The following is a 15068-nucleotide window of genomic DNA, read 5'->3' on the forward strand; positions in this document are numbered from 1 at the left end:
ACTCATCCGTCAAACTTAGTAATCAAAATCGTACTTTAAAAAAGATTCAACGTGTGTGTATATATATAATAAGAGTAAAAGAAGCTTGTGGCTATGTCTATAAATAATTATAAATGAAAATACAGTGGAACCTCGGTTAGCGAACGCCTCGGATAGCGAATATTTCGGTTAACGAACAAAAATTTCGTTAAAAGTTTGTCTCGGATAGCGAACAAAATTTCGGATAACGAACAGCCACGTGAACCACACGTGACCGACCAGCATGTCGTCATTCGCGCTCGCGACACAGTTACGATCAGTCGTTCCTTATCTGTGTGCATCCTTCTTATTTAGTGATTTTTGTGCTTTATTTTAATAAGATAATCCTCAATAAAGGCTCCAAAGAAGATTAAGAGCAATTAATAGTAGTGAGGTAATGACAAGGAAGCGGTCAACAAATGAATTGAAAAAGGAAATGATTTCAAAGTATGAAGGTGGCATGCGTCTGTCGGATATGTGATGTCGTATTACTGAAGTGTTTTACAAAAAAAGGCAGAAGGAACAGACACTGGACAAGTTTTTTCCTTTAACCTCAAAGCTACAGAAAAAGGAAGTCACCCCCGATTTTATAATGTCACGTGTGCTCATGGAGGGGGAATCCAAGCAGTAATTCCACCCCTTCCTCCCCTCACCTGTTTCCAACCACGCCGTCAAAACGGCAAGTTTTCTGATGTTTTAATGCTTTCGTTAATGTTTTTATGTTTATTTAATTCCATTTCTATTGTATTATAACTGTTCTCATTAAAACAAATACCTTTATAGCCTGTAACTTTCAAATATTAGCGAGTCAACAGGGGCTGGGAACCAATTAAATCTATTTCCTTTATTTCTTATGGAAAAAATTGTTTCGGATAACGAACATTTCGGATAACGAACAGCTTTCCAGAACGGATTAAGTTCGTTAACCGAGGTTCCACTGTATATGAATTGTGTAAAACATCATAAGTGGAAAAACTACATGAACTTCACTCAATGGCCTGTGTCAGCCTCGCGACTCTACAGCGCGTCTTTCAAACAAAAATTATAAATACCTTCCTGAGTTTCGACTATACATCTTTCACCCCTCGAGTGAAACAAAATACCTCCACGACCAACAAAAGCAGAACAGAAAATTATAGACCATCTCCAACCATGCATATTCAAGCAACGCAAAAGCGGAAAGTCGTTCATGGGAAGTAACCTTTGATGCGTTTGAGCTGACAGAGTAGTGCCCCTTGCTTCATGGCTGCCGCTTGCCGAGCCTCTGGACGGCTTGTCGCAGGATGACATTTTTGTGTGAGTCTAGCTACAGTATGGTTTTGGCTGCTTTGCTCTGTCACTAGAAAAATTGTTCAGCTGCTCTTGTTATTGTTATCGACCCTTGTCTCTGTGCTTCTTATACATATTTCTAGATGAGGGTTGTTTTCTTTTTGTGGGGAGGTCTCAGAATTCTAAACATGTATGCAGCAGGCCGGTGATGAACTAAAACCCAACGCAAAGTGACACTACAAAACTAATGGAAATGGAACTGGAAAAAAGTGCGTACATAATGGTGTTCACAGAATTTAATATGCAAGGTGAATCTGCTTGGATTCGCTTCTCTTTTTTTTTTTTTTTTTTTGAAGGCAGCTGCCGCGAATGCTCACTCTCGGCTTTATCTGATATGTCAGCCGCTTTATTTGCTATTTTAATACGTTGTTTAAAATGTTAAAGAACCACAATGAACGATGTCTTCTAGTGAATTTGAAGGACTTCTTCGTGAAATAACCTTTTGAATCTTTCGTCCAGAAAATACCAACTACAACCGTTACTGTCTGTCTAGTTAGCCGTCAAAATTAAGTCAGTTGTAGTGCTGGTTCGGTTAATGTAAAGATTTCTTGCCTGATGAATTAATTATTTTGGTGAATGAATAGCTGTATAAGATAAATTTTCTCATTCCTTTACCCATTTGGAATGGGTTACCACAGGTTTTATGCAATTTAATATAGTATTTTTATTTACCAGTAATGCGTATCAATGAAATATTGGGGTTAATCTTACTGAAGTATATTCTCCATAATTCTGAAAGAAAATATATTTTCTAACAGTGCACAGTACAGTCCCTTTAACATTGAATAAATCTGACGAACTTGAGATTTTTATGCCCAATGTAGGGTTAAAATGTCTATTTCTAACGCCTTGTTGTACACATTCATCAACAAAATGTTTCTCTCATTTTAAATTCTGCCATTGTTGATACGATACCAGTTTCGATAGGTGTATAGACCGAGAGACAGAAGAACGACATTCATCTTAATTAACATGTCCTCAGGACGCGGCAGTCCGCTCTGATCCAGATGTTCTCGGTTTATTTCTCCGGTGCATGATGCAGACACTTCTCCAGGTGGAATGGAGATCACTCGCACTTAGTTTATTTGGAAGGTGTGAACTCAGGCATCACATTGTGTTGCTGATGACAGGGACGTCTGCTGTGGACGCCAAGACGAGGTGAGGCCTCAGTCACCCGCCGCTAATGACCCCGAAAATGAGAGTGGGATGGTACATGGGCTCGCCGAGACTGATGGTGGTCTTGGCAAACTGCTAGTGGGAAGGACCCTGTGCTGGCAGACGACAGTTGCCGGATAAAATAATCCTGACCTCAGACGTAAATTAAATGTAAGACAATTCCACAGTAAGGATTGAAATTTATAGAAACTCTTTTATACTGCAAAACATCAACTGACTGGAACAGCCTACCACAATACATTTAATCAAGGACATCAATTTCCGAGTTGAAAAGATATATTAGTTGGTACGATTGTAATATTCCTGCTTTGTGTTATATTGATCATCGTACTTCTTGTCCTACATTGCAGGCTACGTATTAAATGAGTAACCGAAATTTAAATTTATTGAATATACACTTAAGAAATAACTTCTCATGTTCGTGTATTGCGTTAAGTGACTCAGCTGAGCACTTTTTATTAAAATGTCCGCTTCATAACAACATCCGCCTAGTTACTATTTGTAATTTTAAACTACTTTTTCAGATTCATTAAGATATCGAACTGAATGTTACTCTTCAGTCACACTGGAGTGATCTTAGTGAAAACCTTTTTTCAGTCTTTCATTATTTTATTAGACTAAGCACTACCCACCACCCCAACACCAACACCACCCCAAAAAAAGAAAGAGCAGGGGCTTCTTCTTGTAGCTGATGTATTTGATCACGTCTGTTCCTGCTCTAAAGCAAGTGAGAGAAAGTAATTACCTTGTAGACTGTGTAGCACGCCGGCAGGTGGAGTCCAAGCTGACTTGCTGTGTGCAGCTGCTGAAACTCTCGAACAAGCAACTTCAAAAAACAGCCATCACCTGTCGCCGCCACGTCTGCTTTTGAAGCTGCGTGTGTTCCCCCGTCGCTTGGCTGGCACTCAATTGCTTGTTTCCGTTCTCCAAAACCCTTTTACACGTGCTCCAGACCCGGCAGTCTTGTCTAACAAGTCACATACATGTGTGAAAAGCTGGAGGAGGGAAAGGCTTAGATGTTTTCCTGAAAGCATCTTGCATGCTTTGTGATAATGCTCACAAGTTTTAACCAGGGAATGTTGATAGAAAAATTTTAAAGTTGTGAACACTACTTATACATTTTGTATTATTATTTTTTTTAATAAAAACTTTATAAATAAATATATCGCTTAAATGATTTTCAGTGGTGAAATGGATCAGTTATTCACTATGTCGAGATAGTTACATGCCCCGCTTTTTAAGTTACCCTAAGAATATTTAGCTCGATCGTGTTCATGTGTGTGTGAGTGCATGTGTGTGTGTGGAAGATTGATTGATTGCCATAGTTCCAACAAGGGTGTAAGAATCTATTAAATAACTACACAACATCTTTTAACTGTTATACATACAATCCAGTAATAAACGCTGTAAAGACTAGTTATTATCAACTTTTACACACACACAAAGCCTACTCATGCATCACCATCATCTTAAATGTCAGCATCATAAAAGAGAAAGCATCCTCACTGCCATTGGCTATTAAAACAAAACTTAGTTGGTTTGTGTCACTCTTAATCAATAAACAAGAAAAGTGAAAAAAGGATAGAAAATGGACTAGCACTTTGTTGATTGCTGATGGAGGAGATGTGTGTTTAGTGCAAGCTTAAAGGATTCGATGGGGAGTAGATATGGATATAGACTGACTGAGATGTAGGTGACGAGAAATTGCCAGAAATAGTCAGGACAGGAGCCTGCAAAGAAATTAAAACACAGCACACACAGTTTGTGAGTCGAGAGTTGTGTAAAAGCCACTTTCTTGATTATCTGAGAAAGAAAAGGAAAGGTTGAAACTGGGAATTATAGTTATTTAACACATTGAGCAGTGTGGACTCTTTAAAAGTGTGCTTACCAGGGCAGTTTAAAAGATGTGAAAACACTTGTTGACAAACTAACATTAACAATATTTGTAATGGCAGGAAGCAAAACAACTAAGTATTCTAGAAGGCTTGTGGACACTGGGTCTGTCTGGCAAGTCATAGACTTGGCTCTGAGAATGATCGCCTTTACATCGGCATTGGAAACTGGTCGAAATGGAGAATATTAATGAAACTTAAGCAGGATTAGCTCTTTATACCTCCTTTATTTGTCTTCTTTATTCTATCATCTTATTAATCCTTTCTTTCTTTCTTTCCTTCTTTTTCCTTTGAGCAGGTACTAATTTCCCAAGCACGGCATAACCCATTAGTCCGTTTATTTGACTTTGATATTTTTCTCACTTCACTTCACCTCAAAACTGTCCTCGCAAGCATAACACCAGAGAAAACACGCTTTTATTTGTGCTCTCAGCCACTCCACTTCATCAGCACCAGTCGGCCGTGCCTACTCGGCGCGTGGCCAGTGCTGCACTACGCATGCGCAGCTGTCACCCCGCACGAGGCATGCGCACGCCATGAAACCTCTTGCTGTGACGCCTGCGCTGGCCGCCATCTTGAAGCAGGCACTCGACGAGCGACACGTGCAGTTGTTTGCAGGTTTATGGACACCGCGTGCTGATGCTTGAAGAAAGGAGGAGCAAGCAGCGAAAAAAAAAATCGGTTGACGATGATCAAGGAAGAGAGTGGTGTATGAGTTGGTGGTGGAGGGGGGAGGTGTTGGTAGGAAGCTGGGATGGGAGGGATGGGAGGGGTGAAGACCTGCTGGAGAGGACTGTTCCAGTGAGTCTTTGTGATTTTTTTTCAAACGCATCCTAAGCCGGCGAGGTTCTTGTCTTCAAGATCTCTCCACTTCTGCTTTGATCAGTTTGAAGGACCATCTTGGACCTGTGGGGTGGTGGCCTAGGTACCCTTCTCGGAAAAGTTGTCGCCGAGTTATGGCAGGGCAAATATAATCGCTTCAAAACAGACCCCACCACACCCTCTCACCCATCCATCCATCCCTCCCCTTTCACCCACCACACCAGTCGTTACCGCTTTCGCCTTCCGTCTTCGGTTTCAACGATTTTCGGTTTTGCTTTCTGGAAACGCTAGTACCGAGAAGTAGCCGTGCACACCACAAGTGTTCTTCAAAACAATTTTTAAAAAACCCTTGTAAGTCACTGATGCGGTCGTAAAAACAACAGCTTGCTGGGGTAGAGGAGAGGTGTGATTGACAGTCGAGTTGTGTTATATTGTTTCTTTCTTTCTCTCTCTCTTTCTTGCTTGATCTCTCACTCTCTTTTTATGATTACGTGCCTGACTATTCGTACACCTACGAACAGCTTTCTTTGAAAAAAAGCAGAACATGTCAAACATGATACTATTTTAAAATCTCCATCACCATGATCGCAGAGTGTAAAATTAACCCTACCTGTCCATTGACCTTAATTCTTCTGCACCTCCATCATCAGAAAAAGTCTCTGTAAAGCACCACTCACGGAGTTCTGACACAAATAAAAAAATTTGTGGGTAAAAAAAAATAATTTACACGAAGGAGCCATCCAAACAAACTGTTACTAGCGTCAATCTGTTCATAGAAGTCCCGTCAATCAGGCAACAGAGGGAGATAATGCAATGGCGACGACGGCGTAGGTCAGAGGTCGGCAATTAAGGCCCCTTTCGTAATAATGTGCATATCACGTAAATCAGACGTAAATGACACAAATTATGGCCCCGCCTGCTCACGCACTTACGCAATTTTTTCTCCGGTATCCTAGCAACGACCAAAAGGAGTCAGCTGCTGTTGAAACTCAATGAGCGGACTTAGGGAAAGTTTGCCTATCCTTTACCGCCGATGTAAGCTGCGATGATAGAATTGATTCGCTGGACTCGTGCTGCACGTGCGAATGCTAAGCGACAAGCAAACTGGTTTCGAGAGGCACCTCCATACCTTTCTGCAACCCTACTTCAGTGGAGCTGATGTGGCAGTTGATGCTTAAACAATGATTTAGGCGATGTGGGTGATTTACTGTTTGATATTGTGAACCATTTATAACATAACCTCCTTGTTGTTGATGCATTATTTACACCACATTACTTGCCATGTCGATGAGAATAATAAAATGATGATGTAGCTGATTTACGGTTTGATATCGTGAACCAATTTATAACTGAACCTCCATGTTGTTACTGCATTATTTACACCACAATAGTTTCCATGTCAATGAACATAATAAAAATGTTTGTGCCTGTTTACGTGTGGGACGGTGGGTGAGGGTGTGCGCATGCGTGTACGATCAGCCTTGTCCACCATGTTTAGTCTGTACTTAGTGAGACTGAACTTCTGGTGTTTGTAAGGCTGTCAAGAGAGTAAGATGCTGTGAATAGGTGAAACTCACTCTGTACATAATACAACAATAACAACAACAAAACTCTATACATCATACAACCAGAAACATTTAGTCTATATGACAAGACAACCAGAAACTCATTCTATCCAAAAGACAACCAGAACACTATACACAGTACACAAGAAACTCGTTTTATTCAGAGCAAGGTTGGTTGGTTGTTTTTGAGGGAAAGTGCTTCCTCCTAAGGTAATTTCTATGAGAGGAGATGGATTGGGGAGGAAACCGGAGTATACGGGGGAAAAAAAACTCGACGAACCGGCCCTGTATACAGTGTCATATAGAGTTTCCTGAGACAAGATCTGAACCCAGAACCTCTCACCTCTCATTGTTATGGTGACAAGCAAGTGTTTGAACCACTACACGTACTACGAATTATCATCCTCTTCTTCATAAATCCTGATACTCATCCTCATCATTTTTTTCATCAATATCATTGGTATCCAGCAGACGACTGCTTCCATCGGCGGCGAAGGATTAGGTACTTGCGAAGTGGTGGTCGTTGTGGCAGCAAATTTCTGGATCAGACTGGAATGTCAAAAATTTTGACTTCATTGGAAATCAAAACATTCTTCACCTTTCCAAGTTGGCCAAGAAATTTACTTTCATTTGGCATGTTTCAAAAACTTATATCTTCTTCAGCTCGTGGCTTTAATTACTTCCTGTCCTCTTGATCTGTCTCACTCAGTCGAGGCTTTCATGTCAGCGGTTAGAGAGGCCATGTTTGAAGAGATATTCGGTGGAGGATCTTTTCCAGGATGTAGTGCTAGGTCAAGAAAAGAGGAATGGGGAGTTCTTTTATTTCTAAAACGGACTTAGTAAAGGCATCATTATTTTTCACCTCGGATGAGTTCGCACCTGACTCAAACACTCGCATCTCGAATTGGTCTTCACTGGGACACAGCTTTTCATGCTTTTCATGCCCAGAGAGCTCTTCATGGCTTCTGAAGTCACAGACTCGTCTTTTGGGGAATCAACAGCGGTGCAGTCCCTTGATGCCGCACTGGAATCTCATAAGCTGCGACGGGAGATAATTAGCGAAATTGGTACAGGAAGGGGAAGCAACGCCAAGGCTTGCTCTTAAATAAGAGATTTCTCTCTTGTAAGAGAGAAACTGTCTAGCAGCTTCGTCTGTTAATTTTTTTTTCTGTCACTATGATGTTGGTGAATATTCAAATGGCGGGCACGCACACAAAGTCACACGTGTGCAAGGAGGTTGCGTGTGTAGATACTTGTATAGATCCTGGGTTTTTTCCCTTTTATGGTAATTATGTGCAGCATTTGAGTTGTATGTTGATACGGTTTGTAACTTATTTTATCATAACTTATTTCCTTTGTTGGGCTTCTTTCTAAAACTCAAAGCTGAGCATCATTAGAGTTTCCCAGTGTAGATGCTCCTTAGGGTCAAGAAGAGACAAGTACTGGTCGTGTTCTCTCTCTCCTCATCAGTTCCGATGTCCTAAGAGAAAACAAGGAACCGCTAATTTCCTCAACAACCTTCTCGATAATGGCAGTTATCGGTCTATGGAAGCCACGTGAGTCGATTCATCAGCCTCCACAACACATCAGCAGCCACGTGGGACTGTCATTCTCTCTCACGTGCCGCGGTGGGCGGGGCCAAATACCTTTCCATCCAGGCTGCTCTTGCTTGCAGGAAGGCGGTACCATCCCTCTCTCTCTCTCACTCCCTCACAGACGGTTGTTTATTTTTGTGTCGTACAGCAAACCATGCATCAGCCCTACAACCCAACCAAGCCAATCCATCCCTGTCTGTCCGTTCCCTGGATTCATTTTACGGACTCTCGACTTTGACCTTTCGCTGAATGCACGTGCATTCTTCTCTTCATTCCATCCCTCCCTCCCTGTCCTTCGGACGAAGAAGTGAACAAACCTGTCTGCACGCGCGCAACCTTCTCCAGCTTCGCCACACCCACCGCAGTGCTGTCCTCGCGCGCCGCGATCGCGTTAAAAAGTAGTGCGCGTGCTGGCGTCTGCAGTCGCTGCCAGTCCCTCCTGCACGTGCAACTGTCAACAGCCAGCAAGCGTGCGCGTGTGTGTTGGTGAGAGTGTCCACGAGCTGTCATCTACAAGGACCGATTTTCAGCACCTCTAAACTCGTCATATGAGACTGAATCATCAGGTAACCTTCTCCTCTCGTTGCTTCTGTTGTTGTTGTCTTTTGCTGTTTTATATTTTTCAATCAGTTGTTGTGGAAAAACTGAATGGCATTGTATTTCTCGTCCCCATACAGTTCACAACAGTCCAAGATAAGAAGTAGAGAGGCCTGGTACTTTACTACATCTGTGAAATGATTAGACAAGGAAGCAGAAGAAATAAATTTTTAACTGAGAAAAAGCGGAATTGGAATACCTACATCTTATGTTTGTAGACCGTCATAAGGTACTAGTGGACACTATACCCCTAGGTTCTAGGAGGATAAAGAGACTAAAAATGTAATGTTGTAATGTTTATACAATCATTATGATCATAATAGGGTTAGTTAATGGTCTTTACGAGCATTTCAGATGACTGGCTATTGAGCACTTTCCTGACCTTGCAGGTCTTGGAAAGTGTGAACAGAGAAATTATTTGTTTCTCTTGCACCTTTCTACATTTCTGTTCTACACCTTAATACTTTTTTTGGTTTACTATGTTTATTAAGTTAGTAATGTTTCCACTGCTAATACTTAACTGAACTGATCTAGTTCTGTAGTAATTATGTCAGATTTCTATTGTAGAATGGTGTCAAGTATAAGCATAATGATAATATAAACTTGATTATGAAATACACATTTCTTTGAGTGTATATACCTAGAAATGCTAATCCATTTACAACTTAAACATTGAAGTGCTCCTATTCAGGGATATACAAATAACATCAAACGTGTATACCTCGAAGGATGGACGGTCGACAGCTGAATGAAAAAATTCTAGATGAGAAACATCATCAGCTGCTTTTGTTTCCAACACAATAATGATTTGCAATCTCTTTCTCCCCTACAGGTGGACAGAGCCGGCTCCTTGTTCAAAGAGAGGTCACCATGCCGACCCTGTCCATGTCCCGACTCGACAAACCGTTACGTCACAGCATCGCGGCCATCTTAGACAAGTGCTCCCCTCCTCCCTCCCCTTCCAGCTGCTGCTACGACGGGTCATCAGGTGTGTGCTACCTGCCGCAGACGGCATTGCTTCCTCTCGTCGTCCCCAACGGTCGTGCACCGCTGTCCACGACAGCCGGAAGTGACGTCACGGAACGTGCACACGCATCCGGAAGGGTTAACGACGCTCCCGGGAGGGACGAGACGACAACAAGAGAGCCGACAATGCACACGATGCTGAGGAGGTCGTGGTCGTTGATGGAAAACGACGGTGTTATTACGGCGGGACACGTGACAGATGAGCTGTTATCGGCAGATGACAAGGATGATCGGAAAAGCGTCCTGGCGTCTCCGCCGTTTGCTGCGAAGGGTATCCACCCGCTCTTGCCTTCGAGAGCATCGGGTGGAACAGTCACCAATCATCTTTCGATGATGCGATCCCCCTACACAGCAGACGACACGACGCCTGCTGTCAAAAGTGCCTTCAGACCAATTGTCCGGCCTTGGATCGCAGGAGGATCGGTGAAAAAAACTGCCGAGCAGCTTCCGATGGTGTCCGCCAGAGTCTTAAAGAGTGCAAAACCTTTTCCTCTTTGTCCTGCTAGAAAAGCTCCAATGGAATCCGATCACGTGACACGACCCCCTTTTGCGCAGCCTTCTCTTGATGCAGTCGTTCTGTTCAGACAGCAAAGCTCTGCCTTTCGAGCGGTCTGCAGGTCTGAACAGGAAGCCAGTCGACAGCAACCCGTGACGAACAGAACTTCCGGTGTGCAGCTGGGAATGGCTGCAGGTGTAATAGGGTGTGGGCATCCCATGGCAAGCAGCCTGTCTTCTTGGCTCTCCTGGTTGCAGACTCGCGGTCTGCACTTGGGATCCCTTTTCCATCATCCGGGCTGCCACCACCACCAGCACCAGCAGCAGCAACAACAGAGGCCGAACCACGGCCTGCAGCAGCCCCTCCCTCTGCAGACCCTGACCACCACCGGCGTTGCTCTTTCTTGCCAGCAGGCTCCGCGCTACAACTGTGAAGCCTGCGGCAAGAGTTACTCCACCTTCGGGGGGTTGTCCAAGCACAAGCAGTTCCACTGCGCGGCGCAGGTCAAGAAGGACTTCCGCTGCAAGTTCTGCGACAAGAACTACTCGTCCCTGGGCGCCCTCAAGATGCACATCCGTACACACACGCTGCCCTGCAAGTGCGGAGTCTGCGGCAAGGCCTTCTCACGACCCTGGCTGCTGCAAGGCCACGTCCGCACGCACACGGGGGAGAAACCTTTCACCTGTCCGCACTGCGCACGTGCCTTCGCCGACCGCTCCAACCTGCGCGCGCACCTGCAGACGCACTCTGAGGTCAAGAAGTACAGCTGCCGCTCGTGCTCCAAGACCTTCTCGCGGATGTCGCTGCTGACGAAGCACCGGGAATCGACCTGCGCCGCCTTCCAGCGATGAAGCCGTCAGTCGGTCTTCTAGGTGGAAACAAAGGGAGGACAGCGAGGTGTGGAAATTGAGATCGGATGCTTCATCTTACAGACAATGGAAAAAAAACTAACAAAAACAAAGAAGCAAACAAACACACATGGGCGAATAAACAAACACGCAAGCAAACAAATAAACAAACAAACATGCAAACAAACAAGGAAAAAAACGCATAAATTAATTGGGTTAACTGATTTGCAAAGGAAGTGTAGCGAAAGCAGGAACATTGGATGTGACAATGTTTGTTCTAAACATAAACAAAAGATAAACAGAATATTATGGGCCTACAAGCTACAAACATTGTCCCCGCCTCTTCGACACCTTGCACCTAGTTCCTGTACTCAGTTTTCGTGGCTCGTGGAAGGCAACAGCGACCAACGAAGGATCATATTTGTTTGTCCACGTTGACATGCTGGACATACTTCAACCGTTTTCAAAATGAATGAAGAAAACACAGAGTACAAACCAGGTTCAGACTGCTGGCTAGAAGCTAGCTCGGTGGCTAACTCAAAGCAATCAGCTTAGAAAATAAAGCATTTTCGCCAACTGCCACCTAGCGAGAACCTGGTCATTTGGCGGTTGGATGTTAAAGAAGTATCCAGTGTACGTTGGACAGTTTCCAGACTACGTGGCCACCCTTTGAGGACCAATGCAACCAGAATGGACAGAACAAACCATACATTTAGGTGCCTTATTGATTGAGTATAAATATTTATATTTTTGAGACAAATATTGAGAAACTTTGTTTCTAATCATGTTTTTTCGGGGAAAGAGAACCTGCCGAAGTGCCTATCATTAAAAACTTTTCAGTGGGGTTGTGGGGATTATCTATTGACAAACAGAGTAAAATGTGGCAAATTTGTAACTAAGAATTGTTATTCGGTCAACTGTTACTACAGTTTCTTGTCGCTCACATCGGACTCTGGTGACAAAATATTAACTTTTTTTTCTATATACTGCATTATATAAATAAAGCAAGGTTTCTTGTGAGAGTTACTTCGAAGGATGTCCATTTTATTTACTTATGTTGTAGTTTAACTAACATAAAATCGCAACTTTTTTAGCAATTTGTTTTTTGTTTTTGTTTTTGTTTTTGTTTTTTTGCCTCTGCTGTAGTATCCGTTTTCTTAGAAGACGCGTTGACAATTTTTGAGTTTGCATTGGGCTGGACATCAACAAAGATTGTAAACAACTTGCCGAGAGGATAGTTACAGTAATGAATCATGTGATTAGTCACATCTGTCAGTTTATGTGTATTTAATATTGATAATAAGTGAAACACTAGGATTATGGTGTTTCATATCATATCACATGTAATCAACACCATATGATGCTTATAATTATCATGGCCTCTTGGTGTTATCTGTGAAGTTATATATGTAACAATTGATCGCGATGGTGAATAAAGATGCGTAAAGGTTACAATCACATGACTTCATGTCACCTGCATCAAGGAATGACAAGGACAACTCTTGATAACAAATAGTAGAAAGTAAAAGAACAAACTGTAGTGGGTTTATTTTCTAACAGCTTTCCCTTAAAAGCCTTAAAGAGATGTTTGTTGTAGCTGCAACTAAACAAGCAAAGAGAAAAGTATGAAATCCGAAATGATTTCACTGCTGTAATATTTTCCCTTTTTCGTTGCACTGTTTTAATTTTACGGAATAGATGCTTATTTTATAGGGGTTAAAATTTTTACTTACTGTCGTTATTTACGAAATGTTTGAAAAACGCAAATAGTCGGGGCTTGTATTTAATGTTGTATCAACTCCGTCGCTTATTTACAGCTCAATATGTCCCAGTCCATCCAGCAAGTAGTCACAAGGACACTCGTTACTCGTAACCAGTCTCTTTGGTAGTCTCTCTGGTATTCTCTTTGGTAGTCTCTTTGGTAGTCTCTCTGGTAGTCTCTCTGGTAGTCTTTCTGGTAGTCTCCAAGTTCTTCTTAAGCACTTCCCAGGAAGTTCTAACTCAACAGGCAACCGCAAATCTTAGTTCAATTTATGGACAAAAATACAGTTTAAACCATCCTGTACTCGATTCTATAAACATATAAAACGAAGAACAAGAAAATGTAATTTTTTTTTACTGGAAGATAGTAAATGAGGGAAGGAATTAAGATAAAAGAGTAGTTTTTGTTCAAGGAGTTGAGCTTAATGTCTTCTTTCAGTGCCCTTCGGCAACTTTTGTATGGCCCCCTCAAAACTCCCCAAACCGACGATTAAATGTTTATTGATCACTACTTCACACTTTTTATTAAAATATGCGGATTACACCAAGTAAAAAGAATGTTAACTTTCGACCAGTACCTTCCAGCTGTCGGGTATGTTTTGAAGGACTGCACACAGCAAATATATGAGAAATGTTTCCAGCAAAGAAACGATTCATCCATCTCAATATCTACTGCTACCACAAACGAAAAATAATGGCTATATCCTTCAATTTTTTCGGCCCCTTTTCCTAATTTTAGTTATATCTTCAGGGGATGACCTGACTGAAAAAGATTTACAGTTTGACTGGGGTCCTGTCTGGAACCGACCTGTCTCGGATGAGTGGTACGTTTTACTAGACAGGAGCTTAAGAAAGTCAGAAAGCTTAAGAAAGTTATAATACTTTGTTTTTAAACGCTTCGTGAGTAAAACGATCTTGCCTTCCTTTCAGTTACGGTTAGGAAAAGGGGAAAGTAAACAATAAACTGGCGACAGAACCCGGAAGTGTGTCGGTTCGATTCCCGTCAGGCCCAGCAAACTGCCAGAGCCGTCCTAGCTGCAGATTGGTGGTGGGTGGGGCAGTTGGGGTGGGGAGGAAGGTAGGGCATACATGTTTGCCAAACTTGGTCAAAGCTTCGACAGCATTTGCCTGGTTAAGAAGGACTTTCAGTCTCGTGTTCGTTCGGCATTGCGGTCTGCGCGTGCGTCCTAGTGACGTGTCACGCGCTCAAACTGTTGCGCCAACGTTTTTGGCTAATTGCTAATGACATCGCTCTGTTACACGCAGTTCACGCTCTCAGTCGGGTGTGCAAAGAATTCTTCCTCGTGGCTCCTGATGGGGCATCGGAGTAATTTACTCGCTCAATCTTCTGTGGACGGTTTCTTTGCTGCCTGCTAACAACTTTTCTCTTCACTCATGCGCGGAGAACGGAACGAAAGAATAAGAAATAGCGAACATATTATAATTTTTATATTACCGTTTGTTTTGTTTTTGTTTTTCTTTGGTTGTTGTTTGTAATAAGTTTGGGGTTAATGACACTCGTTGAAATAGATATACTTGTGTTAAAAGTATTTATTATAGTTTTATATACATACATTGTATGTTTATGTGTTGGGTGGGGGACGAAGGTATGAGGGCTGGGGGCGGGTACTTTATCTACTCGCCATGGGAAATGTGGCCACGTGTCTATCTTCACGATGTTCTTCCAGATTTAAGACCTTCTGTCCATCAGCTATTTTGTACGATTTGTCAGTCTTTCGAATAATCTCGAATGCAAAATACGTATGTGTTATATAATTCTTGTCACATGCACGAATACAAAGTTCTCCCCGCACCCAGCCAAAGCTCCCTGCTCCACCCCCTCCGTCTGCTACCCCCCTCATCCCATGCCAGTGGCTTCTGCTGGATCAGAATCTCCACACAAAGTGTGTAAAACCCACAGACACCGACATCTTGCCGATTCC

The 15068-nt window shown here is 42.6% G+C and overlaps 1 protein-coding gene across 1 annotated transcript; it reads left to right on the forward strand.

The window, feature by feature from the left end:
- Positions 1-8345: 8345 nt before the first annotated feature.
- Positions 8346-12807, forward strand: LOC112577259 (zinc finger protein Gfi-1b-like). The gene is made up of 2 exons (XM_025260306.1): positions 8346-8963; positions 9827-12807. The coding sequence occupies exon 2, from the start codon at positions 9865-9867 to the stop codon at positions 11365-11367; it is 1503 nt and encodes a 500-aa protein (XP_025116091.1). The 5' UTR covers positions 8346-8963; positions 9827-9864; the 3' UTR covers positions 11368-12807.
- The last annotated feature ends 2261 nt before the right edge of the window (positions 12808-15068 follow it).

The sequence above is a fragment of the Pomacea canaliculata genome, linkage group LG12 (assembly GCF_003073045.1).
Source record: "Pomacea canaliculata isolate SZHN2017 linkage group LG12, ASM307304v1, whole genome shotgun sequence".
NCBI lineage: Eukaryota > Metazoa > Mollusca > Gastropoda > Architaenioglossa > Ampullariidae > Pomacea > Pomacea canaliculata.